The sequence below is a fragment of the Apium graveolens genome, chromosome 8 (assembly GCF_009905375.1).
Source record: "Apium graveolens cultivar Ventura chromosome 8, ASM990537v1, whole genome shotgun sequence".
Lineage (NCBI taxonomy): Eukaryota > Viridiplantae > Streptophyta > Magnoliopsida > Apiales > Apiaceae > Apium > Apium graveolens.
Window position 1 is genome coordinate 6,014,646 of NC_133654.1, and position 25,103 is coordinate 6,039,748.

At 34.4% G+C, this 25,103-nt stretch overlaps 4 protein-coding genes across 4 annotated transcripts; 1 reads left to right on the forward strand and 3 right to left on the reverse strand.

The window, feature by feature from the left end:
* Positions 1-328: 328 nt before the first annotated feature.
* Positions 329-3,525, reverse strand: LOC141677466 (eukaryotic initiation factor 4A-8-like). Its single transcript, XM_074483412.1, has 5 exons — positions 3,372-3,525; positions 2,331-2,400; positions 2,056-2,162; positions 1,474-1,904; positions 329-1,210 (listed from the first exon to the last, which is right to left on the reverse strand). Exons 2-5 carry the CDS (start codon positions 2,396-2,398, stop codon positions 575-577), a joined length of 1,242 nt encoding a protein of 413 aa, XP_074339513.1. The 5' UTR covers positions 2,399-2,400; positions 3,372-3,525; the 3' UTR covers positions 329-574.
* Positions 3,526-8,062: 4,537 nt separating this feature from the next.
* Positions 8,063-13,367, forward strand: LOC141677989 (lycopene epsilon cyclase, chloroplastic). The gene is made up of 11 exons (XM_074484159.1): positions 8,063-8,479; positions 9,357-9,528; positions 9,877-10,012; positions 10,127-10,237; positions 10,317-10,419; positions 11,287-11,430; positions 11,517-11,624; positions 11,735-11,831; positions 11,915-12,043; positions 12,793-12,925; positions 13,109-13,367. Exons 1-11 carry the CDS (start codon positions 8,189-8,191, stop codon positions 13,272-13,274), a joined length of 1,590 nt encoding a protein of 529 aa, XP_074340260.1. The 5' UTR covers positions 8,063-8,188; the 3' UTR covers positions 13,275-13,367.
* Positions 13,368-16,060: 2,693 nt separating this feature from the next.
* Positions 16,061-18,819, reverse strand: LOC141678361 (uncharacterized). Its single transcript, XM_074484661.1, has 5 exons — positions 18,666-18,819; positions 17,569-17,749; positions 16,723-16,806; positions 16,432-16,635; positions 16,061-16,322 (listed from the first exon to the last, which is right to left on the reverse strand). The coding sequence occupies exons 1-5, from the start codon at positions 18,711-18,713 to the stop codon at positions 16,228-16,230; spliced, it is 612 nt and encodes a 203-aa protein (XP_074340762.1). The 5' UTR covers positions 18,714-18,819; the 3' UTR covers positions 16,061-16,227.
* Positions 18,820-22,064: 3,245 nt separating this feature from the next.
* LOC141679194 (uncharacterized) lies at positions 22,065-22,796 on the reverse strand. Its single transcript, XM_074485703.1, has one exon. The coding sequence runs from the start codon at positions 22,794-22,796 to the stop codon at positions 22,065-22,067; it is 732 nt and encodes a 243-aa protein (XP_074341804.1).
* Between the last annotated feature and the right edge of the window lie 2,307 nt (positions 22,797-25,103).

Below are 25,103 nucleotides of genomic sequence, written 5' to 3' on the forward strand. Positions count from 1 at the left end.
ACACACGCACACGTCATGATCGAACTTCCGACATCCCGCAAGGGAAAGGGGTATAAGAGCTCAACCACTGCCCGTTGCCCTGTGCACCGAAACTTTGAACTCCAAAGGAGTACAAACCGTATCCCCTACTGGAGAGCAATTCAGAGGGGGGCATATAGCTTTTTTAAAAATAGGTATAAATTTCACACATAAAAATGACATTAAATACTTTCGTTTGATCAGATACTTGAGATTTGACAAAAAAAAGATAACAGAAAGGAAATTTCCAAGATTTCTTCCCCAACTTTCCAAGAACCAACTGAACCACATGCCCACACAAAAAATAACAGAGGAGCAAATCCACAATAAATTATGTCGATAAAAAGACATTAAAGTACAAACGCTCGATGCAAAAAAAATTGCAACAGATTCTTCACTGCAAACAGTATATAAAAACTACCCAAGTCACCCTGCAGCTAACTTTAGAGTAAAAGCTCATACATATCTCTAAACGTAAACATTCGACCTACTCAATAAATAGTTTTAAGAAAGTAAAAACCCGACACCTTTCTCACTACCAGGAAGTAAAATTCTCTTACAGTAGGTCTGCAACATTTGATGGCAGCTCCTCGACAACCACGTTGTAGAACTTCTGGATGTCAAACAGCATCCTCTGGTCATCAGTTGTTACAAAATTAATGGCCACACCCTTCCTTCCAAATCGTCCACTACGTCCAATACGATGAAGATAGTTCTCAGGTTGAGTTGGAAGATCATAATTGATAACAAGAGAGACCTGCTGGACATCAATACCACGAGCCAAAAGATCAGTGGTGATAAGAACACGGGATGACCCAGAACGGAACTCACGCATGATTATGTCTCTCGTGTTCTGATCCATGTCTCCATGTGTAGCTGACACTGTGTGATCACGGCTTCGCATCTTGTCAGTTAACCAGTCAACCTTACGTCTGGTGTTCACAAAGATGACACTCTGGGTGATAGCTAAAGTTTCATAAAGATCGCAAAGTGTCTCGAGCTTCCATTCTTCCTTGTCAACATTGACATAAAATTGTTTAATACCTTCCAAAGTTAACTCATCACGCTTCACAAGGATCCTCACTGGCTTATTCATGAACTTCCTTGTGATTTCAAGAGCCTCGGGAGGCATAGTAGCTGAGAAGACCCCAACCTGGACCTTGGGAGGAAGGAGCTGGAATATATCATAGATCTGGCAGCAATAAAAGATCATTAGCATGTTCTAATGAAAGAAAGCGCAACGTAGACAGTAACTAACTTATCTTACTACTGAAGTAAAACTGCAACCCAAATTAATTACACCACATACATATATTTCCAAAATAATACCCTATAATTTTATTGCAGGAGATAATTAATTATTTTTATTACATGGAATAACTAACAGGCTGTAACACTTTCAATAATAAATAATAAAAATGTAAAAAAAACTCCTACAACAGGTCAGTGGCTAACCTGGTCCTTAAAACCCCGAGAAAGCATTTCATCAGCCTCGTCCAATACAAACATCTTGATGTAGTCAGAACGGAGAGACTGCCTTCGGAGCATGTCAAAAACACGCCCAGGCGTGCCAACAACAACATGAACTCCAGCAGACAGAATGCGTTGGTCCTCACGAACACTGGTTCCACCTACACAAGCATGAACCTTCACACCAAGGTAGTCACCAAGAGCACGCATAACCTTCTCAATTTGCTGTGCCAACTCACGAGTCGGTGCCAATACTAGGGCTTGGCACTCCACAACATTATAATCGAGCTGTTGCAGTATACCAGAGCAAAATGTTGCAGTCTTTCCAGTTCCAGACTGAGCTTGTTGAATAACATCAAGACCTTTGCAGAAAGGAACAATTCCCCTTTGTTGAATAGCAGATGGCTTTTCAAAACCTGCATATAATTGTGAATAATCAATATAGTATCTAATCTCTCTGAAAGTTAAACAATGAGATGTCAATTCCATCTCGGTGTCACAATGATGAGCTTAGGACTGACATGTTTAGTCAAAAAACAAAAATAGAGATAGCATCATAAGATCTACCATATGCATAGATTCCCCTCAAGAGGTTCTCTTGCAAGCCCATCAGATCAAAACTGTCATAAACTTCATCATAGGAGGTAAAGAAATCTTGTCCATCAGATGCAAGCCTGTAACCAGAGACCAGAACATAGTATTTAGTTACACATAATAAACAAAATTGTGCACTACTTACTTAATAAGCTTATCACTGACAAAATTAAACCTTTCACATAAAGGCAAAGCAATATATCTGTACTTCACATCAAAAGAAAACATAGCTGAATTTAAGAACATACAGATCGTTCATTTTTGAGTCATACTGATTAGCATCAAACTGAGATCCTTCTGGTGCCGAACCTGCCATAACTGAAAGAAAGAAAGAAAAAAAATCATAAACATACAGGCACACCTTTGTATAAAACAACTGCTATATTGGACTCGTAATCCTCAATATCACAATTTCACTTGTAACCTGTTGGACACTTGTACTCAAGATTTCAAAAAAAACATACTACCAAACAACCAAATTTCTGGCCATTCTCGTTTTATCTTTTAAAGTCCAAACTAATAAATAAACACCATCTAGTACATTATAAATCCCAAACAATTGCAGGAACCATTCATTATAAACAACAAAAACATAATACCAAGCTAGTGAATAAATCACCACCTCGTACATTATAAATTTCCTGTACATTATAAATTTCTGCCTATCGCCATTTTATTTTTTAAGTCCAAGCTAGTATATAAACCACCACCTCGTACATTATAAATCACAAAAAATTGCAGGAACCATCCATTATAAACATCAGAACCTAACACCAAACAACCAATATTCTTCCCATTCTAGTTTTATCTTCTAAAGTTCAAACTAGTGAATAAACGTCACAGGACACTGCAAAAAACGAGTGATCTTAATACCGAACCAATGAAAAAGAAACACCAGCTAAAAAATCAACAATTCACACAAAAGTGCAAAATTGCATATTATCATAACAAAACCCCAATTAATTATTCTCACTAACTCAAAAGCTTAACCAAAAACAACACATACACACACTTTCGAAAGGAGATCGAAAAGCGTAAAGACGCAAACTTTATCATCTTTTCTTTACAACCCACCTTTTGCCCTCAATAAAACATTATAAAGATACACAAAGAACATAACTTTACGCAATAAAAACACTAAATCGAATCTTTTTCACACATATATACATACAAATCCATAATCAAACTTATATACACATAAATCTTGCAGTATTAGAGATCTTAAAAGCATAAAAACAACAGTTACAAAAGCAAACAATAAGATCGAGAGAGAGAGGGAGAGAGGGTACCTGGTTGTGAAATTGACGAGAGAGATGAGAGATATTTTGAGAGAGAGAGAGAGTAAAGAAATTCTAGGGTTTTCCAAACTCCTCGGATCTACGCCGTGGAGTTGAGAATGGGCCTTTTGGTGTAACTAGTGTATATACTCGTTGAGGGTTCAATGTGTTGGTATGTGAATTTACTGATTTGCCCTTGGAAAAATATTTACAATATGGTTATTATATTGAGATCGGTTTTGTAATTTGGTCACCAGATTACTGCTTTTGTATTTTGGTATCGAATTTTTATTGGAAATTATTTTGATTTTTATTGAATTCTTTTTCTAAGATAATAAATCAAACGTACTCAGTATATTTTGCTTACAGCGGGGTCTGAATAGTCTAAAATGTATGCAACCATGATGTACGGAGGTTGTTTTCGTAAAAACCCCAGACTTAGGGCATCAATATATAAAATAGTGTGTAATATGCTCGAGACCGTGCCTATGCCCGTATTATTATTCACACGGGACTTATCATAAAATACATTAACCAACCATTGAAGAGGAAAATGGTTATCATTGAAACCCAAAACATATTGCATTAATTTGAATGGCGGTTGATCACGAATATTTGGCTTAACCGGACCCTTAATTCTAACATTGATTTTTACGTCACGATGTCAAGTTGACGGCAAAGAGAGTCTTATATTTGTATTCTTTCTTGGTAATTATTGTAATAATTCACGATGATTCAAATATTAATGCAACGGCCCCATGCTCTCTTGAAGAAAAGATCTCACATACCCATGAATACCACGTTGAGCCCATAATATTTTTCAAACGGAAATTACCTGTGTGCAATTTAAATGTTTCATATGTTATACGTCGAAGCCCTTAAATTCAGAAGTTAATAATTTGACTTTTGATCTTCATAACATCCAAAATTAATTTTGTAAACCTAATACCAAAATGCAAAATCAAGAAGCATCTATTAAAAGTATTGCCAGAAGTAATTGTTCGATCAAACTCCCAAAACCCCGTCTTTTTAGCCAAAATAGCCTAACCATTATGATTAGTTGCATAAATATTGTTGATGAATGTTGATGAATATTTGCCTCCGTGTAGATGACAGGAGAATAACCGTTAACCCAAAGCTAAGTGATTGGCTTAGTATCTTAATATTATATATCGAACTTTTTAAACAAAGTCTTCTCATCAAATAAATAGTATTGTTAAATAAATCAATATAACCTAATATATTTGTGAAAACAACAACAAAAGTTTCTGGGGTACACGTGATGTAAATGTATGTATAAAGTAGTACAAGATTTAGGTACAATCATAGGAAGAAGAAAACAAAAATCGCCACGGAAGAATGTAAATTTAAATGATGATCAGTATCAATACTTTAGCTATGGACGGTTAATGTATCATTATTCAAGACTTAATAAATGTTGTATGATAAACAATTAAGATAATGATATACATTATATCATGTTTATGAAACATCGTTGTGAATGGCAAGATGTACACACATTATGCCCTCTACTCTTTAGAGTAGGAAAGTTGTTTTCGTAAAAACACAAAACTTAATATAAGACAAATATAATAAGTTATATATTCATTGATGTGTGATACATACCAAAAAAGAAATATAACATGAATGACATATACTAGTATAACATAAAAATTAGGTAACAGTGTTGAAAAAATATAAATTATAAAGTGAACGAGATAATATTAGACTCATTTATTATATTTACACGAGACTTACGTACAAAGAGTTTAACATACATGTAAAAATACAGAGAAATCTCTACAACTCAATCATCCGTAACCCGCTAGAAAAAACTTCAATCGCTCTAATACGTCATCTTTAAACATTTCTATCTAATGTTATGTTATATTTGAGATTTATGACATTCATATCGAAACTCGGTTGGTCCGTTCTAGGGATGGCAATCGGGTCAAATATTGGATATTGCAGAATCCATATCCAAACCCGAAAATTTAATCCATACCCGACCCGAACCCGAAAAAATACCCAAAAATGAATACCCAAACCCCATCCATCGGATTTCAGATCGGATTCGGGTATACCCGAAACCCGAATTTTTTTGAATTGAATATTTATACCCGAAACCCAAACCCGAAATCTAAAAATTTGTATAATTATTAATATTACAAGTGTTTGGGATCGAACACGCGACTTGTAGAGAAATATTTTTAACGTGTCATTTTCAAACACTCGACCACATCATTAATTGTGTTATTATACATGTAGCTAATATTAAAAAAAAATCAACTCAATTGATACCCAGATTTTCAGGTTTATTACTAAATGATGTTTTGTTAACTTTATAAACATTATCACCCGTTTAAATGATTGAATAATTATATTTCATTAAAAATTATAATTAGTTAATTTTTAATATAAATATAAAAATACATGTTCTAAAAATTATATAATAATATGTATAATGTATAATATACATATATTATAATATTATAATGTGTAATATATAAAATTCTAATATTATATCGGGTTGTCTAGTGTGTGGCCATGAGCACATGCTAAGAAAATGTGATTGTTGAGTTGTAAAAATTTTATTGGTGGAGATTTTTGTGCATGCAAGGGGGTCCATCATTATTAATGAGTTTTTCGCAAATGTTTTGTGGACACCTCATCAAACACTAACTCTTATGTGTCCATGGGCACACAATAGAAAAATCCATATTATATTTATATATAATTAATATATATATATATAATAATTCGGGTTTTTTTCGAATTCCGGGTTCAGATCGGGTTTAGATAGAGTTTCGGATTTCGGATCGGGTTTCAGATTGATATACCTAATATCCAAATCCAAATTCAAAAATTTTCGGGTTTAAAAATTAAATCCATATCCAAATTCAAATCCAAAAAATCGGGTTCGCTAAATTTAAAATTTCGGTTTCGGTAAATCCAAAATTTCGGGTTTCGGATCGGGTATCCGTCAGATCGGATTATTTTGCCATCCCTAGTCTGTTCAAGTCATACACAGTTTATCTATCTTTCTCTTTCCTCTTACCGATACGCCTTCAATCCCTCAAATCGAAATTGATGTAGGTCGTCTCCGACTGTGGTCATACCAACGTAATCGACACTCACGTTTTTTTTCTTCTCGAAAATAGACTAAACGCCTAACGATCGTCTAAAGATGTCATTAGATATCCGATCTGTCGTTGTATGACTATATATCTATAAGAACATACACATTTTTATCGGTTTTAACCGACACTCTTGCGCTTTTGTCAATGGCCAACATTCAAAAGCATATAATAATAGCGGTCATACAACGACTCTATAGGTTTTACCTTCAACTTCAAATACATATATATCACAAAAAAACTCAGGTGACATCCCTCTATTTAAGTCAGTCTCCCTTAATGCAATGTGAAAATCTGCAACAATATCCCCCACTACTTTTAATCACAGAACTTAGGTACTCGGTATCCGCTTCGATATTTTTCTAAAATTAACCCACAAGTATTCAATATTAAAACGACAAACGTAAATCTTTAACTTTCAATAATGAACGTTATTGTTCCAACTGTGTATTAAACTCACACACACCTAAACTCAACTATTAAAACGATGTTATTTGCAAAAAGTATACATCAAAGCACATTAATTTAAATACTATAGGAGAGCACGCCCAAAATATAATGAATGTAACAAATCTGAGCGAAGTCCTATCTATGACAAGAAAAAGGCAAGTATTCATTAATGACGTCATACCCCGTATCCTTGCGTTCGAATACTTATCCTATATCATGCATATAATATTTATGAAATTCTTTTTAATTGTTTAACAATTTTAAATAATCTTTTATGATATACTGTCATAAGTCTTTTAAAAATTTATAAAAATCATTTAAAGTTTTTTATGATATTTTCGATATTCTCCGTAAGACAATGAATGAGATAAATTATCTTAATATGTAAACTATTTCATTTGTACATTATTTTCGGTGGAAAACAATTTTTTTTAAATATATAACATGTTTTTTCTTAATTTAATAATATAGAGTAAAGTTCTATGGAGTCCACCTTTAATTGGAGTCCTCGGAGTCCATATATGTTCTGCAAGTAAAATATAGCTTAAAATATTGCAAAACATATTATTTTTCGACAAACATCACTATTCTATCAAAAATCTTGTAGATTGCATACATTTTACAAGCAGAACATTGCAAAAATATATATTCTACAAAACATGTTTAGTTTGCAGAACATAAATGTTCATGTTGCAGAACATATTGCAGAACATACATATTGTACCGTAAATATATGAGATTTGCATGATTTTGTTGAAGTTATGCTATCTGTGTAACATGTTTTGCAAAATAACACGTTTTACAATATATTTTATTTGCAGAACGTAGATGAACTCCGAGGACTCCGATAAAAAGGTGGACTCCATAGAACTCACCCCTATATATATATAATATACCTCCACACGTCCAGTTGCGCAAGGCAATTAACTTTTTTTTACATATAATTTTAAGTTTTTTGATTATACAGTTAAAAAAATTATTATTTATTTATTTTTTCAAATAAAAATGTTAATATTAAACCAAACCAAACAAGTCGAAGGTGGCATTTTTCCGGATGGCGGTATACAATTCCAGCCAATGAAAACCTTCCACGTGGCAAAATAGCAGTTGTACAATTCCCTTCCCTATCTCTTCCCTCCATTCACTTCACATTCCCCAGAAACATCTTCTCAATCTCCACCGTAATGCCGCCGTAACTAACTATACATATACGTACAATTACACACATTCTTGCCGGAATCAATGGAGACGTACTGCATCGGAGGCCGGAACTTCATAACAATGGCGGCGTTTTCGACGTGTCCGACGTGGAGGCGGCCGAGAAGGAAGAGACTGAGAAGAAATGTGAAGATGAGCAGTGGTAGAAAGAGTGAATTGAGATGTGTGAAGGAGAGTGTAAGGTGTGTTGCGGTTGTTGAAGATGAGGAGTTCGCTGATGAAGAGGATTTTGTTAAAGGCGGTGGCTCGGAGATGTTGTTTGTTCAAATGCAGAGGAATAAGGCTATGGAGAGTCAGTCTAGGCTTTCTAGTAAAGTTAGTTTTTGATCTCTCTCCTTCCCTCTCCCTCTCTCCCCCCTCCCCCCTCCCCTCTCTCTCTCGCAACCTTCCCTATCTCTCTCAATCTCTCTCTCTTTCTCGTACACAGGTCTCCCTTAATCTCTCTCGCTCTCTCTCGTACTCATCTCTCTCTCTCTCTCGTACACATGTCTCTGCGTGTGAATTAAAATCTTGTGGATAACTAGATATGATCTCCCGCCCACGCTTTAAATTTACTTGCAAATTTCAATATAGAATGTAATTTTTTTATTTAGTTTTGGAAGCAAAGAAGTTATGTAAGTTAGTTTTATCAGTGTACAGTTTGTTGCAGTTATTATTCAACATATATTATGTTTTTTGAATTTATCATTGAAAAGGTTAGTAATGCAGTTACTTGACGTATAAATCTATCGGTTCGGAGGGAGTGGTGAATACGTAATGGATTTTGCAAATGAGATGATTAATATGCTTTAGACAGTAGTGAGCGGAAGCTAGTTATTCTGTAGAATAGTAGTTGCTTTTTGTTGCACTAGGAACAACTTCGAAATGCAGTATAGCATTGAGACTTTAATATCCATTTTTTACTATTTTAAGAGAACTATTTGTCAACTTCATAATTGGAGCTTTGGATTTGCAATTATAACTTTCATATAATTTGTATGCTTGGCATATGAAGATCTTCTTCAGTGTAAGAACTTCTGGTAACTGATTGCGATTTTTTAAGTGCATTGGTGGTGTTTATAGAAGCAGAGGAGTAGTTGCATTTACTTTAGAATGGTTGACTTGTGTTTCATCAATTGTATAGATCACTTCGTATCTTATTAGTATTATACCTTCTTGCACAACATGGTTTTGAGATTCTTTTTTATTGCAGTTGCCGCGGATACCTATTAGCAATATTTTATTGGATTTGGTGGTTATTGGATGTGGTCCTGCTGGTCTTGCTCTTGCTGCAGAATCAGCTAAGCTTGGTCTAAGAGTCGGGCTTATTGGGCCAGATCTTCCCTTTACAAATAATTATGGCGTCTGGGAGGATGAATTTATAGGTATAGATATTTTTTTAGTGACATGGGTGCGTCTCTTTGTTACTTCAAGAACTTGTGACTAATGGGAGAAATGTTCTTATAGTACCTGTCATTTACGCCCTTGGACCTAAATTATGTCTTCTTTAATTCTGCAATGACAATCCTTTAAAGATGTCATGCATGCACATCGCGGAACTAATGACTTTGGCTTCCCAACCAATTGCTTGTCTGCAATAGTTTATATCTTTACTTCTCACTGTACCCTTTCTTCCCGTTCTCTCTATATATCTCTTATTAATAGAAGGCATCATGCCTTTGCACTTGCTAATGTTCTCAGTGTCAAGATAATTTTTCCATCCTTTTGGTCAGATCTTGGACTTGAAGGGTGTATTGAGCATGTTTGGCGGGATACTATTGTGTATCTTGATGATGGTGATCCTATTATGATTGGGCGTGCTTATGGAAGAGTTAGTCGTCATTTGCTTCATGAAGAGTTGCTTAAGAGGTAGGCTCGACTGATATTTTTTTTTAATTATAATTATGTAGTTGCTTTTCCTTCATCGAAGCTTACCATCTTCTGTTGGCATTTATAGTTTTAAGTTTGTATTAATTTTTCTAGGTGTGTCGAGTCAGGTGTTTTGTATCTTAGCTCAAAAGTTGAGAAGATTATCGAAGCTGGAGATGGCCATAGCCTAGTCGAGTGTGAAAACAATATTGTCATTGCATGCAGGTAGAGTTGGAGCTCTTTATATGATTTTGGTAATAGGAATAAGCAAAACATTTTTGAAGCTTCTGATGTATCATTTTAGGCTTGCTACTGTTGCATCCGGAGCAGCTTCTGGAAAACTTCTGCAGTATGAGGTTGGGGGTCCCAGAGTTTCCGTCCAAACAGCTTATGGTGTTGAGGTCGAGGTGAGAATGTCAATTAGCAGTAGTCGTAAAAAAATCTTGTCTAATCATCTTTAGTTGGTTTGCTCTTTACTGTGCTAGAATTCAGTTGAGGTATAAACAGGGGGCGGCCCAAAAGTTATAACCAGTGGGAGTTTGGAATTTTTTTTATTTTTTTTACGAACATATAAGTTATAGCTAACTTTTATAGATCGTAGGGAATGGAAACTTCGGTAAAGTTTGAGAGATAGATCAACACTATGTGCAATATTTTTGTTACTCAGAGCTTGTACATTAACATATGAATACGTTAGATATGAAATTTTTACTACCACATTTTAGAAAATTAAGGAAACATAGGAAAGCTTAACAATATTTGAACCTACTCTACCCTCTTATATAAGGTTTTCTTACCAATTAAGCTTGTACATTACATATAAATAGGTTAAATATTAATTTCAATTACTAAATTTGAAATTTTTCTGTGGGGGTGACAGTCGCCGCTCATCCTCCATTAAATCGGCTCTGTATAGCTTACTGGATGATATACCGATGCATCAGTTTTTTGTATATGGATGAGTGTCACTTGATCAAAAATCATCATATGTTTCTGTGGTTGAGTATTTGACACCCCCTAATTGAAAGTCATCTGTATTATACAATTAATTATTTGATGACTTAATCTTAAGGGCGTATTTTGTATAGTTTATCGCTGCAGATTGCTGAACATGATTTACAGTTATTAATTCCTCATTTGTTAAAAATGTCCTTAACTAAATGATAATAATCTAAAAACCAAAATTTCATATATTAGTTAATTTGCTCTGGATTACTAAATTGCTAAACAACCACTTCTTCTCTGTACATTCGTAACATACTGCCCCTATGCAGGTGGAAAACAATCCATATGACCCCAGCTTGATGGTTTTCATGGATTACAGAGATTACACCAAACAAAAAGTTTCTGGCATGGAGGCAGAATATCCAACGTTTCTTTATGTGATGCCCATGTCCCCGACAAGGATTTTCTTTGAGGTTCAATATGTTTTTCTTTCATTTGCTGAATAGACAGGTCCAGTTATCTCAATCAAATGCAAATATAATGTTTGATGGCACTGCAGGAAACATGTTTGGCTTCAAAAGATGCGATGCCATTTGATCTACTGAAGAAAAAACTCATGTCAAGATTACAGACATTGGGAATCCGAGTTTCCAAGACATACGAAGAGGTAAGCTTCTTTTATCCAGATCCGAGACTCACTAGGAATTTGGAAATTCTACACTTAAGTTAAAATTAGTTTACTGTTTATTTACTCAATCTTTACGGATATTTCTGCAGGAATGGTCTTATATACCTGTTGGGGGATCTTTACCTAATACCGAGCAAAAAAACCTTGCATTTGGTGCAGCTGCAAGCATGGTGCATCCAGCCACTGGTAAGAAAAGAACTAATTTACCATGATTCCGTCGTCCCAGATCTTGTCTCTGATATTAGACACTCAATATCTGCATGTTGCAGGCTATTCGGTTGTCAGATCTTTGTCAGAGGCCCCAAATTACGCGGCCGTAATTGCAAACATTTTAAAAAGTGGTCAGATCAATGGAATGATTAGTCGTGGAAGATATACAGAGAACATCTCAATGCAAGGTACATAAGGATTAATAAATTAGTTATTCTTCTCTTTACTGTATACTGAATCATTAACAAAACATAGCTAAAACTTGATGCTATCAATACCATTCAGGAAATGAGAATCTTGTCTAACAAGTAGATGTAATACATGCCAGATTTGGCAGCCGTGAACGGCTGCACACAACTTTTTGATGTTTGTATATCACAATAAAGTTGCAGGTTGGGCTTAGATTGACTACTAGGAGCAGTGTTTATAGTAAATTGCTATTTGTGGGAAATTAAGGTAGTGTTTGATCAAGCTTAAACTGGTGGCGCAAGTGCAAAATGCTATAATTTTCAATTAACTGAAAGTAAGTCTGCCTTGAAAATGTTCAATTCCACCATAAAGCAGAGGGGGACTAGTGATGGTTGAATATGATTGCACCCCAGAAAATTGTTTAGAAATTATAATTTTCTAATTGTAACTCAGTTTCATTTCTGCTTTAAAAGGAAACTGGGAAACATATGTTGATATTAAAGTAACTGTAAGTGCCATCAAATAATCGGTCTTTTCTCGTTTGGATGATATTTATCGCAGTAAGGTATATCAGCTGGGTAGTATTTCCGGTTAAATTAAAAAATATTGCTTGAACCAAGGGACTAACAAATAATAGTCATAATGCATCATAACTTCGTGACCAATCACTTAAGTTCTAAATAGAATTTAAGTACATTGTTAAACATATGGTCTGTTCCTGACTTAAATTTTGATCATTTACTATTAGCTTGGAAGACCTTGTGGCCTCAAGAAAGGAAACGTCAGAGAGCGTTCTTTCTGTTTGGACTAGCACTCATTCTACAGCTGGATATTGATGGCATAAGGACATTCTTCCAAACTTTTTTCCGCTTACCCACCTGGTTTGGAGCTCACTATAAATCTCCCTTTAATTTACATATTATCATATATGTGCATGCACTCTATGTTCTTCACATGACACAAGAATATAGATTATGATGGTGATATGCATATTAAATATTTATGAAAGATGATAACTGTTCAACCTGCAAGATTGTATTTCAGAATCATTTGTTAATGTGCAGGATGTGGCAGGGATTTCTTGGTTCTTCTCTCTCCTCAGTCGACCTTGTACTATTTGCCTTTTATATGTTTATCATAGCACCTCACCACTTGAGAATGTCCCTTGTAAGACATCTCCTTTCTGATCCTACAGGAGCAACAATGGTAAGAACATATCTAACGGTCTAGAAGCCTTACTCTGTATTTCTTAGCCAAAATGCTCGGTTCAGTAAATTATGTAAATAATTTTTTCTAATATATATAATTAGTAATTTTGATCCACGCACATTACATGTTCTTTAGCTTATGGTTGTCACGTTCATGAGTCGAGACGAGTTAACGGACCTCCCGCTAGTCGGTCGACTAGGACTAGTTGACAAAAAATAATATATTTTAAATTAAAAATACAATATATATACACACGCATGTATATATATTATATATTTTAGATTTCTAAATTCTAGATTTTAAATTTCAATTTCTTCAACAATATTTTTATTTCAGATTCTAAGAAATTAAGAATCCGATACCGGGAGAAAACGACGAAAAAGCAGAGAAAAATTAGCAAATAATAACAAAAAAAGTACTTGCAATCCGTAAAATATGTAACAATTGATCAATAATAAATGTCTGATACAACTATGATGTGATATGGTAGTGCAACATGTAAAAAAATTATGCAAAAAATATATATACCTTTTGCTCGATTAGTCGACTAGTCGACATGCGACCGAAATATCGACATTCAGTTAGTCGACATTCAGTAGCTGCTAATCGACCGACATAACTAGTCGACGACATGGCCATGCGTTAGCTTCCACCTTCAAAATCATTAATTTGTGCCCAGCATTTCTTGGTTTTTTTTGTTAGATGTGGAACATTGAATAATGATGTCCATTAGTCGATCCGTTTTTCTCCTCTGTGTTCATTTACTGGTAGTTTCTTGTAAAGACAAATAGATGCCAATATCACAAATTGATACTACTAGGGCTGCACAAAGTTAAAATCCGGACCGGACCGAAGACCAAAATTTTTCAAAATTAAGGACCGAGGACCGGACCGGCTGGACCGGACACGAAAAACCCGGTTTGGACCGGAATCGGATCAGTTTGGACCGGTTTAATTAATATTTATATAAAAAAATTATTTATATAATTTTATTTTAATTTTTCATTCAAATTTATAGACATTAAAAAGTTTGTTACTCGGTAAGTTAATAAAAATTTAAAAGTAAGTATATATCTTATTATTTTAAAAGTAAATATTAATTTTTAAGTGTATGAATATCAATGTTTTATCACATGAAATACGGAATTAGTAATTTAAAGTGTGATATCGATCTATTTTATTATATTAATTTGTTATCCATTAATTTGGATCAATAAAATATGATATGGGTGAGTATTTAATATTTATGATCTCATAAAAAATAATTATATATATGAATTCAGGTCCATTCAGGTCTGGACTGGATTTTTTTAGTTCTTGGACCGGACCAAAGACCGAATTCTTTTAATTATAAGGACCGGGGACCAGATCGGGTATGTTTGGTCCGGTCCGGTCCGGATCACAGGTCCAGACCGGAATTCTGTGCCGCCCTGAATACAACCGATAAGGCATCTCGATGTATCGTATTTCTACAAGTTTTTTGGCTGTAACTTAGAACCAGGTCATAGTAAAATAAGCCAACACTTCATAAGATGTCTAAGTGGGGTATGAGCTGCAATATATATGCGTCCAGGATTGAATGAAGCACATAGCCAAAAGATATCAAAATTTTGGCAAAGTTGAGGTATCTGGAAGTGAATATGGCGTGGCACAAGAAGTTGCAGGCATTTCCATGCTTCTGAGTTCGAAAAATACCATTGAATCATCAAGAGATATACCTACTACCTCCTCCGTTAACCATCATCTTCGGATGCAAGATTTATGTCTGTTTTTCTTTGTTACACAAATAATATTGTCCCTCTGGAACTAAAGAACCCGGTACTAAAATCTCCTGGTTCAGCACCCCTATACATATGCAGAGTATAGTTAAATGGGATGTTGGGATGAACTGGAGTTCAATGACTCCTGTGTCAACTTTTATGAGCTCGAAATCCTCGCCGAATTCATATAGGAGGCGTTTGGATGCACCATGGGGAATGAGAATCGGGGATGGGGGTTAATGGGAATGGGAATGAAATGAAAACCCAAGGGTATGGTGGGTTTGATTTACCTACCAAGAGAGAATGAAGTTCCCATTTCCCACTACTAAATTGGTAATTCAAACACTATCGCTTGGGTTTAAAGTTCCGATTCCCGTTAACCGGACACATTAACCATCAACCATACACCCCATAGTTCTCTTTTACATACTCTGTTTTCTGAGTTTAAAGAAAAACCTCTGTTTTCGGATTGCTTTCATACAAAAGTTGTTGCTGGAATAAAGTAACACTGTAACAGATATGACAATAGATTACACAATGACTCAACCCAAAAACCATCTGAACTGGGTAAATTACAAGTTAAATAAAACTACTTTAATATAAATGTGTGTTCATTATTACAGACACAGCTCCATCTAAAATCGTAATGTATAACTCTTAAACTACAGGTAAAAAATTAGAAAAAGAAAAAGTACATCAAGGTTCAGTAAGTTTGTCTCTCTTTTGGTTATTCACCCTAAACCTCTGGCCTATAGCAGGAGTATTGTATATATCATGTTAGTTTACCTTATGTTAAACTTTCCAAGGCCTAGATATTTGACAGTTAGAACTTAGATGCGGATATTTGAAAATGTTCACCTGAAATCAACGTTCTAAAAAAGCATCAAGACGAGTTAAGCCGAACATGTAGTTATTGTAATCGGGTTTTCAAGAAAGTGTTGCACACATGCAATTCTTGATTTATTTAGATTTTCGTTTATGCTGGGAAAGGAAAAAAAACTAGTATGTCCGCAATCCACATGCCTAAAATGCTAGTGCAAAATCCCAGCTAGTAAAAGTATAATAGATGTTAATATGTCCGCAATCCACATGCCTAAAATGCTAGTGCAAAATCCCAGATAGTAAAAGTATACTAGATGTTACATGCTTACTAATATATACAAACTTACAAAATTACAGAAGAACATGGAGAATATGCTATTCAGAATAACATTTTAGCAATCCACTTGTGTAAATTCTAGTGCATTAGTATCTGGGTCTCGTGTGAAAATCGCTGGCCTCCCAGAGCGACTGAGAGTATACGGAATACCTGTTATCATTGAAAACAGAATACAATATCAGGCAAACCTTCTTCAAAGATTCAAGGCCTGAATTTTTTTCTGCAAAGGTAAAACAATGACCAAGTACAGTGTCCATACCAGCCTTGTCGAGGATGGCCTTAAGCTTAGATACATCCCTGATTGCAATACAAGTATGTCGATCTCGCCCCCCATGCTCAGGTCGCCCAGTGTATGGATCAGGGTTGGGAAGCTCCATCAGATGAATCATCTCAGAACCTACCCACAGCCACGCACCCCTGTATGGGAGCTTATCATGTGGCCTTGCCTCATTTATTTTGAGACCTATTATCAATTTCAACATTTGTATTAGATAAATTCTATAAGAACTGATAGCATTTAGAATGTCGTTTGAACAGAAAAAAGAATTACCAAGAAGGTTCTGATAGAAATCAAGCGACCGCTCAAGATTTTCACATAACAATCCCACATGATGCATGTTAACAACTCCAAAATCTGCATATTTTTTGCAGATATAAAATAGGATAAACATTGCCAAGAGTGGTCAGGCTTGGCTACACATGAATTAAAAACTGATAATACTCTTAACTTAAATCTCAAAATGCTTGTTGCAAACTAAGTTATCGCTATCAAATGGCAGAGCTGAAATAAAAATGTCTAAGAGAAGAATTAAAAATCACAGTGAACTGCTATTATTTATCTCGAATTCAGATCAGACTCTAACATAATGATCAAGTAGATTTTGAGGACAATAGATTAAAGATCATGATTATTAGTAGAGTGACTAGAGTCTGCTTTATTAAAAGAATATGATGACAGGTTTCTCCAGGTACTACAAAATATTCCGTTAATTTAGTAAATCCTATACCGGACATTTGGAGTAACACGCAAAGCAGTTCAGAATTTAGGAGTGTCATGCATATTAATTAGGCAATGAAAGACCTACAACCGCTTTGAGCGTAAGACACTATTATGATGATGGCCAACTGGCCATACATGTAAAGGATCTCTCAATTAAAATGCTTGTTTATATGGATGCTTCTCAAGTCTCAATACAGTTTTTACAATGTTCAGTTAGAGTGTCATTACAACACCTAACTAAAAAAGTCTCTAGTTCGTACTTCATTAATACTACTTACAGAAGTAAAGGGTAAAGCACGATCATGCGTGTGCATAAAAGAGACTGTGTAGCGGCTTCATCTTTGTCATTTACTATATATTCTAAACTAGAAGATAATAAAATGTAAGAAGCTTTACCATCGTTATCATCGACAGGTTCAGAAGTGGTAGAATCTTTTGCAAGTACATCTGCTTCTGTAGACATTTTCACTTTGGTCCGTAGACAATATCCTTGGTTTCTACCATTTCCTTTAGAAGTCTGTATATTCCTTTTTAATGGTGTGTACGTCGCAATGGTGCTGAGCGTAACATGATTCACCTGAAATAGGAAAAAAAAATAAAGAATTCATAGAATGCATGTTAAAATGAATGACACCTTGTAGTTAGTAACTTCAGCCATAACCATTATACAAAAAAATCAAATCACAAGTTAGCATCTCCTGTTGTTAGATCATGTCCTGAGCTTTGCATTTAAGGCTAGTTCAATCAAATGTAACAACCATCAAGAATAATGTCACAATTAACTGTGTATTTGACTCCATGGCCTCCCGAGCCTCATTGGCAACTATAAAGCACATTATTTTAAAAAATGAATCAAAAAGCCTTCTGCACGTTTAACTGTGAATATCTACGTGTTAGAGCTTACCCCAGAATTAGCACAACTGATTACTTTCCCTTAGTCTAGAACAGTTGCAGGATCGTGAGACCCATATTAAGTATAATTTTACAATATCAATGAAGTTTCTGACACTGATACGACTAGATGCAACTCATAATCGCCATCATCTAATGCAACTCAAAAATCGGACATTCTAAACATTAGGAATACAACAATCTACAAATTTACCCCAAGGGTATTAAAAATCCATAAATTTCTCAAAATTGTAGCTAATACACCTAGCAATATAGAACCAGTTTCAATCAAATTAAAAGATTTAACTTGTTGACTATGTTTTACTGTCAAGATTAAATTTTTAACACTTCTTCAACATAAAGCTTAGCTTTTTAACTATTCTTCACTATGCTTTACTGCCAAGATTGTCTTTAATCTCAACAAAAACAAAATCTTTAAGCAAGTATCATAAAAAGTTGAATACTTTATGGTCTAAAAACATATTATCATCAACCTAACAACATAATCTTGAAATTTAACTAAGCTAAAAAACTAAATTAAAAATTGAACAATTAAATGAACACAATTAATCTGATAATACATGGATGCAAATAAATAAAACCTGGGTATTGGGCAGAATGGTAAGAAATGAAGTTGCACAAGATGCCATTGGAAGTGCAGCTATAAGCCTATAACCTGTACATACACACACATGTGCTATGATTCTCTTGTTTATACACAATTCTTATTTTTAATATTAACCACTCATTTTTTCTGCCTATTTTTTTTAAAAAAATAAGTCTTTTAAAAGTTTTATGTAATCTTACTGATAAAATTTCACAGCCCTTAATTTTCTGAACCAAATTTGTTCTGGAAATTTAAGAAATATATCGCAATCAGGGGGACATGTCCTGTTATATATTTTTTCTTTTAAACCAAAAGAGGGTGAGGCTGTGACAAGATTTTAATGTTAAAATATTTTAGTTATATGGCAGTCAATGATTGGATGATGACTAAGCGAAAAGTCTAATTAGGTTCCGTCCATGGTTGTAAAAAAAAAAGAAGATGTCCTAAATACGAAGACTAGTTAAGTAACCCGAATATGTTCGCCAAAAAATTTATCAAATGTTGTGACTGATACGTGGATGATTTTAATTTGTGGATGCATATAAATACACGCGGAGTCTCATATTATTATTAGGAAGGTTGCTAAATATGCATATGACACATTAGATTTGGAGAATTTTTTGATGTAAAAATTTGTGGTCTTTAGCATTTTCCATACGTCAAATATATTATTTAGGGCTCAGTGTCGACAAATACGTATTTCTGTTTTTCGTGACGCGTTATTTCGTGCTGCTAATACGCATGTCCAAAATACGTATTTGTCCGGATGCGCAGTCCAAAACAAGGCATCACTTTTTTTAAAAAAAAATTAATCACCTTAATGCAAACAAGAATCATCAATTTTCAAAATAGGGATACCTTGGTGATTATCTCTAATTATGCTATTATTATTTTTATTTAACTAATTTGAGATTAAATCGGTAATGTTTTCATGTAGTAAAACTTCATATAAATGAATCTTAAAAATATGATTAAGCGCTACCCAAAATTAGAGATGTTTAAAATATACAAAATTCAAAATTTGATCGAATCTCGAAAAAATTTAAAATACCCATTCATAAAAAAAATTAAATCAATTAGAAAATTTCGATAAGCTGAATCCAAACCATTTGTCAACTGAAATCAGACATATATATTAGAGAAAGTATCATCTGAATTTTCAAAAAACTCAATGTGATCCCCGTGTAAGAAATCAGATCTTTTATCCCTAATTGAAAATTTAACAAAGACGCATGAATTAAGCATGATCGAACTGTATTCATCATTAGAGCATATGTACCGCACTTCCGTTTTAGTTGATTCAGGGGCTTTATTAATGGGCTGATGGAGAGAGATGCAGCCATTCTTTTTCAAAGCCATCAATTATTGACGGAGCAGCAATTAATTAATAGAAACTTTAATAATCAATGAAGTAGCAGATGGGCAGCAATTAATTAATGGGCAGCAATTGATGGACCCACCTGATTTTTTGCGAACTGTGCTTACCAACGTCTTTCACAACACTCATCCCATGTATATATATATTGACAACACTATCTAAAAGCTATTTATATTTCATTATTACTTTCAGGATACTCCCTCGGTTCCAAAATATACGTCCATTTGACTTTTTACGCGTATTTTTAGGTGAATAAAAAGAATAGCTCCATTAATTTTTTTTCAATTTTTTTTTTCTAAATAAAAGTATACATATTAAATTTTAATTTAAGAAAATACATTTTTTAAAAAAAAGTATATGGAGTTATGATTTTTATACATATTAAATGACGCGTAAAAAGTCAAAGTGACTAGTATTTTGGGACGGGGGTAGTATTATTCGTGGGACTATTAAATAATTTAGCTGAAGTTAAATATATAATATTTAATCTATATTAATAAGTAAGATAACTAATATTATATAATTATTTATTTAGTGAATAGTAATTGATGAATTGATATAGTTATATGGGTATATAAGAATGTTAGAAAAAAGTTGATTTTGTGTGAATAGTAACCAAGGTCATTGGTTCAATTGATGAATCGATGAATCGAGGCTCTTCATGGGTGCATATGCTCTTATAGACATAAGAAATTGGTGTGATTTGTTTCTTAAAAATCGGATCTTTTATACTTAGTTGCAAACTCAAAATATATAGAAAGACGAGTTAATCGCAACCAAAATGTACTTATTGGTATCTTAAAAATTAAGTGTATATCACGACGTTGAAGGCTTTAAACTCTGAGTTTAAAGTGATTTTTTTTATCAGCCGCTACCCATTTGACTTTAAGTTATAAAATGTCGGCTTGCATTAAAAATAACGTGAATTTATAAGGAGATAATCATCAAAATCATCTTTTTCAGGATATTTGGTGCCAAAAATCATTCTTTTCAGGATATCCTGGCGCCGCCTATCCATTAGATACGACAAATTATACAGCCTTATATACTACTTTTTAATAAATGGGGTGATGCGCATTCCCATCATGCATATTAGAGAGCGATACGCATTACCCAAATGTATCTCCTGAGGTGATACGTAACATAGAGTTGCTTATTAGGGTTGATGCGGCAGATGAAACTACACATTACTCTGATAGTGCAGACGAAATAACGTTTTTAGCGGGTATTTTAAGAAATTTTGAAAAATGATAAACTGAGTCATGAAATTTGAAAATATGATATTTTGGTGACAACCCTTTTTTAAAAAGAACAGTTTAAAGTCGAAAATGAAGATACTTTTTAGACAACTTATCTTAATTTAATAATTGTATTTGATAAAAAATAATATCATTATTCTGAAAGAGAATATTCACCAAATTACTTTTGATTTTGCATGTTTAATAATTTATAAGTTATCCATAATAAAAAGTTTTTTAAATACATTATGATTTAAAATTTTCTCTTTTTAGAGCATATCCAACAATTTTTTAAGTCACTCTTCAAATATATTATAAAATATTGACTTTTAACAATTTAATGTGCATTCACTTCCAACAACATTCTTTATATCAACCCTTTAAATAATATTTTAATATTAAAATATCTTTATTTAATATGAGTACAAAGTGAAGAGAAAAAATGAGTGTTTGAATTATTTTATAATAAAATACAAGTTAAGAGTAAATGGTTGACTCTTAAAATAGATAAGAGGGATGAGGGTTCTTAAGATTTTAAAGAGCCTTGAAAGTCTCCTGGGGCTCCAATTTTGTTAATACTCTTTATTTTTTCACTTAACAGCTTGTTTAAAGAGATTGTTGAAAATATTTTTATTCATCTGTTACCATATTAAGCAATCTAAGGGGTCATTTGTTTTCCTCTTAATCTTTCTTAACCATCTTATCTTAATAATTAAGTTGATTAAAATCATTTGTATTGTACAAATTTTCTTCTTCTTTTTTGGCATAATGCTGGATTTTATTTCAAAAGATCATTCAAAATACATTGTCTCACTTTGACTGGAACATAACTCCAATCAAAATCATGATCAGGATACATATGAGAGGCATGAGCTAACTCATGTGCCGACATATTTGCAGATCGTTTAATAAAATACAACTTAACGTTGTTATGCTCACAAACTAACCTTCTACAATCATCAATCACCTTACCAAGTCTTGATCGCATCGGGGTTGCACTCCTTATTAATTGAAGGACTACCAGGCAATCTGACTCAATGACAATCGCATCTCCTGTCCATTCTTTCGTCCAACTTAAGGCTTCTTTAATGGCCAAAGCTTCAGCTAAAGTTGGTTGCAAAACTTCGTTAAACACTCTAGTTCTAGCCACCAGTAAATGACCTTCATGATTACGTGCCATAACTCCTAAACCTGAAGTACCTTGTTCCTCAAAGATTGCCGCGTCAACTGTGATCTTCACTTCATTTGGTTGTGGCCTCGCCCAGAATATAGCCCCATCACCTGGTACAGATGGTTGACTGGGTATATTGTAAAACCTTTCCTGAGCTACTGTCCATTGTGATAGATACTCCCAAGCCTTAGCAACAATTTTCAGAGAGGACCATCTTTTGTTACTCCAAACTAGATCGTTTCTGGCTCGCCAAATGGCCCAACAAACAGTCACACATTTCACCTTATTTTGAACTGTTTGATCTGATAAGAACCTTGCCATCCACTCCTGAAAATCCATTGCCTCATTCGTGATGACATTTGAGTTATAAATTCTCCAACAAGAGGCTGCTGTCCTTCACTGTACTAGGACATGGAACACCGTTTCAGGATTTTCTCGACAAACTGGGCAAACATTGTCAATAGGCACATGTTTAGTCCGCAGAAGGACCTTCGTTGGTAAGCATTGAGAACAGCACGCCAAACTAGGTCTAAAGCTTTTGGGGGTGCTTTAATTCTCCACAGATTCTTCCAGATATTTGCCTCACTATTCGATGCCCACCGACCTTTTTGTTTCTGAAGAAGATTATAGGCACTCTTCACCGAATACTGACCTGAATGCTCTAACTTCCAATAGAAAACATCGGTTTTCAACTCCCATTCTGGCTTAGTATAACAATACAATGTTGATCTCTTTCCAAGAAAATATCCAGAATTAAATCCATATCCCATTCCTTCGTACCAGGAGAGAAGAGAGACGCAACATATTGATTTGATATTGCTGAAGATTCTGTTAATATATAAGAGTTCTCTGCATTATTCAGCCATGGTTGCCCATTAATTTTTATTTTATTACTTGTGCCAATTCTCCAGCTAGCTCCTGAAGCTATAACACTCCTCGCTTCTGCAATACTCCTCCATATAAAGCTAGGGTTACTACCTAGCTTAGTTTCCATAAAATCCGAATTTGGATAGTATTTGGCTTTGTAGATTCGAGCAACCAAACTCTCCGGCTTCGTGATAAGACGCCAGCATTGTCTCCCTAGCATTGACATATTTATGTCTCTCAATGATTTGAAGCCTAAACCTCCTGCAACTTTATGCGTTGCCATTCGATCCTAGGACATCCATGTAATTTTTGAATTATTCTTTCTGGAAGAATTCCAAAAGAATTTTGCCATAGCTCTTTCCATATCCCGAGTTAATTCTAAGGGCAGAAGGAAAACGTTCATAGCATACGAAGGCAAGATTTGAGCAGCCGTCTTTATCAAAATCTCCTTAGCTGGTTTAGAAACATTTCTCTCTGTCCAATTTTGCATGCTCGCAATGACTTTATCTTTTAGATATCCAAATATGGCCGACTTATTTCTACCTAGAATATTAGGCAGTCCTAAGTATTTGGATGTATGATCAGCCTCTCTAATCTGCAACTTCTGGCAAATTGATTCTCTGTTATACTGCATAATGTTCGAGCTAAAAAATACCGTGGATTTACCTCTGTTCATACATTGGCCAGAAGCTTTTTCATAACTAGACAGAACCTCCAACACCTTCTCTGCTTCTATCTGATCAGCCTTACAGAAAAGATAGCTATCGTCGGCAAAGAGCATGTGGCTGAGAGACGGAGCTTTCAAACTTTGATACCATGCAAAAATTTATTAGCTTCATACTTCCTGATTAAGGTTGTTAGACCTTCAGCACATATGATGTAGAGATAGGGCGAAAAAGGGTCTCCTTGTCGAAGACCTCGACTTGGCTTAATATGTCCCATTTCAAAATTCTCATGAGTAATAGTATATTCAACAGTAGATACACACTGTAATATCAAGTAAGTCCACCATCTATCAAAGCCCATTTTGAGAAGCATCTCCTGTAAAAAACACCATTCTATCCGATCGTAAGCTTTGGAGATATATAGCTTGAGAGCCATATACCCTTCCTTTCCAAACTTCTTCTTCTTTAGATAGTGCATTACCTCAAAAGAGATCATGATATTATCCGTAATTAGCCGTCCCGGTAAGAAGGCACTTTGTGTATCAGAGATGACCACATCTAGCACCTTTTTCAACCTGTTAGCAACCACTTTTGTAATCACCTTCATAACCACATTGCATAACGCTATAGGCCTCAAGTCCGTCAATGTTGTTGGGGACTTTTTCTTTGGAATGAGCACAATATTAGTTTCGTTGATATTATCCAAGAGTGTACCTGTTGAAAAAAATTGTCTTACCATTTGAATTACTTCAGTTCCCACCACGCTCCAATTTTTCTGAAAAAAGGTCGGGGTCATGCCATCTGGCCCTGGCGCTTTATCAGGATGCACATGAAAAACTGCATCTTTGACCTCCAAATCTGATACAGGCTCCAGTAACATCCTGTTATGCCGATCTGAAATTGATTCCAAATTTTCTTCTTAATGACTAAAAAACTTCTTAACCATTTACCCTAAATTTTCTGGCTTACGCGCTAAGATACCCATCTTATCTTCATTTCTTTACGTCATCGTGACTTGATTGCATTTTTTTATATTGAATCCTTTACATCGTTATGTAATAAATTTATTTAATAATTTATATTTTGCCATACTAGGCAATAGGCATTTATATAT